Raw genomic sequence first — 3,675 nt, 5'->3', positions numbered from 1 at the left:
TTTTTTTTTTGTGTCAAATGAATTTCCACCAATCATATTTCACCATTACTTTTTATATATTATTAATATACTATTTTATACCCAACTACCAATAATATTTTACCACATCACTCACCACAAATTTAACCTTCAAATTTGACACTTCCCTTTATTTAACTTCACTAAATTATGACCTTGCCATATCATCAAAAAGTACACCATTTACCTCTTACATCACAGTCAGGGTTAATGGTGGTCTTAAGACCATCGTTATCATGTTTCTATAAAGTACAAATGAGCATATTAGAAAGAACTAAGTGCATCATCATACCCAAAATGCACAAAAATCTTGGATATTTAAATAACATTCTATTAAAATCCACAAATGACTACAAAGCTAATGTTCAAAATGGTGCAGTTATTGCAGCAAACAGAAGTCATCTGTGTAACTTTGAAAGTTGTAAAACTTTAGATTCAAATCATAGCCGAGTTCTTTTTTTCTTCCTCGAGCTGCTGTAACTCAGCTAGTCTTTCAGCCCAGGCTCTATCTCTGGCCACTGCAGCCATCTTTCTTTCTATTCTTTGAATTTTCTTCTTACGGTTTGCTTCCTGCAACTGAGCCTTACATTTCTTCTTTTCAGCCTGTGTATCATCAAATTCCAATTCACATACAAAAAAAAAAAACAAAGAACAAAAAATCATGACTAGTGGTGGTTAGAAATAAATTAATGGACTGGTACTGGTAACTTGTCACATGGTGCACGATGGGTAGACTAGCAATAATTTTATTATGAAGATATTACAACAAAAAGGATGTAATTTTACAAATATAATCTAACATTTTAATTTTGTAAAATGGGTTCATGAGATTTCACTTTGTAGAATTCGCCAAATCCAATCACTTTGTAAAATATGTTATATGCACTTTCTCTTTCCTCATCATATCCAATAGATTATTCATGTAGACCGATCAACTTATTAGGCCCATATTTCGGTTAATTCAGTTTAGGTTAGTCTATCATTTTCCTTTACCATATTCTATTTCACATGGGTCAGTTTATATTTCTAATTTGAATTTAAAATCAAATGTACGTTCTCAAAACATATAAATGTGATCTTTTATGCATCTAGGCAAATCACCTCTAACTTGTTCTGGTTTACACAATCATAAAACCTAAAAGTGGCAATTTAAACTTTAAGCGATTAATGTGTTAACATTGGATAAGTTGTCACCCAATTCAGCCAATTAATAAGTAAATGACCTAAAATAGCTACCTTAACTTCTGTTCTACACACTTTCATATATCATTCAATACTGAATCAACATGATTTCACGTACTCTATGAACGCAAGTTGACTTAAAAGGTAAGATTGTGCTCATTAAATGATAGATTATTTCACTCCACTTAAGCATTTCATCACGTGAATTTGTACATTAGGTATGAGTATATATATCTGTGTAGTGTATGATAGCTACATGGTTATGGTTAAACGAAAGCAAGGTGACAGAATCGTACCAGTATGAAGGCCCGCCGCTGTCTTATCCGCTTTTTCTCATTTCTGTGTTTTACACTTCCTTCATTTGGTTGACTTGCAGGTATTGGTTCACCAGGAACATGTTTAACCCAAGCATAAGGCCCTGCATTGCAACAAACGATCACATTTTGCAAACTCAATACTGAAAACGTACCCCAAACTTCCTTAATGTCAAAAATTAACTAAAATCGCACTTTTGAATATTTAAATTAGAGTAACAAGGTGTTTGGATGTAAGGATGTGTAATTTCACAATGAATCTAGCGATTTTCAGAAATGAAAATCCTATATTTATTTGCAACAAACATGTCATAGATGGTTATATAATTCAACATTTTCCCAGAAAAAAAAAAAGCCTTAAAATGATTACAATGGACCTAGAACAATCAAAACTCATATTAATCAAGATCGATAAACATTGAGTTCCTAAACGGGCCACAGAAATGTAAAAGCACAAAGAAATTTGTGATATAATCACCAACCTTTAGGCTTCAAGCTAGCCCTTTTCCTACGAGGTTTATCAACAGGCCTTCTCTTAGGTAAGCGTGTATCCGTTAGGCTCTGAATTGACCTAACTGATGCAGGCATCCATAAAAAATGGCTCTGGTGAAGTGAGCCGAAAAATGGACGTAACTCATTGGCGTGGTTAGCAGAGTACACCGTCTTAGAGATAAAGGATGAGGTGGTTGTTGTAATAGATCTGGAGGAAATTAGGGTTCTCGATACAGGTCGAATTAGGGATCTTATCGCCCCGAAAATCATTATTGATCACCGAACAATTCTGTATAATAATATCAGTAAAACAAGTTCATTATAAGCTCGATCAAGTCACAGTTTGTTCCTTTAGTGAATCGCTAATTACCTAACATTATAGTGAAAACCCTAAAACAATATAAAACAGTGAAATATACGCATACGATATAGGTTTCAGAAAGCACAACAAAATATAACAGAGAGAATGGGAAAAACAAACCTAATCCGATAGGGGTTGGATTTGGATCGATTGAGGGCGGCTGAAACTCGAATCGTATAGCAGCAGAAATGAGTTCGACAAGGTTTTAAAATTAATCAAAATTTAGATTCTTGGAGGACTAATTTTGTAAAACGAAAACATGGAGGGTAAAATTGTAAATTATGAGTAAATTAAAAATTGAATGACAAATTGAGAATTTATATATTTTGTGTTCGATATCGAGGGTGTTGATCTCCTTGTGTCCCTGAGTGATTTCCTCTAGTCTGTGACTTTTCTTTCCTTTGTTAGTGGTCTTATTTATCTGGCCGATGTGCATTGTGGTCTGAATGTTTTTCCTATTTCTCCCGAGTTGGTTGAGGGTAAATCATTGGCCACCGATCTGTGCCTCTATAGGTTCCAGTGACCGAGCTTGTTCTTCGTTTACTAGAGGATGGGATTGTGCGTTCTGTAGGGCAGTTTAGGGTTGATTCCTACGGGCTTTTTTGCAGCTTTTGAATGGTGCGGTTGATGTGTGCTCCTGGTTTGTGATGTTGTTGGGTATTGCGGTTGGTTAGCTTTAGGAGGTGGATGTTACTAAGGCAGAGTTGGTTTTTCAATTGGGTTTTTGTCAGAAATGTTGGCTTGATTTCAAATTAATGCGTACAAGTTCTTGTGTCTTGGTTCGGTTATGTTGTGCTGTATGTGTGGCTAATTTTGCGTTTGTTTATTCAATAGGTAATTTGCACGGAGATGATTGTGTTAGAACTCCAGTCAATAGTCATGTAGTAGTTTGTAGTTTGTAAATCATCAGATCTCATCACATTGGCTTTCATTACATTGGTTGTAGCTTGTAGATCATCAGATTTTTCACACAGGCTTGGTGTTGTCGTTGTCGTTGTAACCTATTTGATCTTCGGATCTTTATTTATATATATGTATTTCACTGAAAAATGTAATTATTGAGCTTACAAATGATTTTTGAAACCTAAGCTGTTTAGCAGACCACATGGACCGTTTTGTAAATTACCCTAAAAACTACTTGAATTAATTTTATGATTTTTATAATGACAATTCTAATTGTTGTCATTAATAAGTAAATTTATGCAAACAATAGGTGTACACTTTCTTTGGTCAATCATGTTTATTTCTAACTAGAGAAAATTCGACCGCGCGTTGCTGCGGTTGTATTCGACGCGCGGTCGAATTTGG

At 34.6% G+C, this 3,675-nt stretch overlaps 1 protein-coding gene across 1 annotated transcript; it reads right to left on the bottom strand.

Moving 5' to 3' along the window:
- Positions 1 to 227: 227 nt before the first annotated feature.
- On the bottom strand, positions 228 to 2,561 carry LOC139898045 (uncharacterized). The gene is made up of 4 exons (XM_071880752.1): positions 2,488 to 2,561; positions 1,997 to 2,295; positions 1,497 to 1,618; positions 228 to 621 (listed from the first exon to the last, which is right to left on the bottom strand). Exons 2-4 carry the CDS (start codon positions 2,274 to 2,276, stop codon positions 454 to 456), a joined length of 570 nt encoding a protein of 189 aa, XP_071736853.1. The 5' UTR covers positions 2,277 to 2,295; positions 2,488 to 2,561; the 3' UTR covers positions 228 to 453.
- Between the last annotated feature and the right edge of the window lie 1,114 nt (positions 2,562 to 3,675).

This window comes from Rutidosis leptorrhynchoides, chromosome 3 (genome assembly GCF_046630445.1).
Source record: "Rutidosis leptorrhynchoides isolate AG116_Rl617_1_P2 chromosome 3, CSIRO_AGI_Rlap_v1, whole genome shotgun sequence".
NCBI lineage: Eukaryota > Viridiplantae > Streptophyta > Magnoliopsida > Asterales > Asteraceae > Rutidosis > Rutidosis leptorrhynchoides.
The sequence above is the reverse complement of the archived record's forward strand: the minus strand, read 5'-3'. Positions and strand labels throughout refer to the sequence as shown.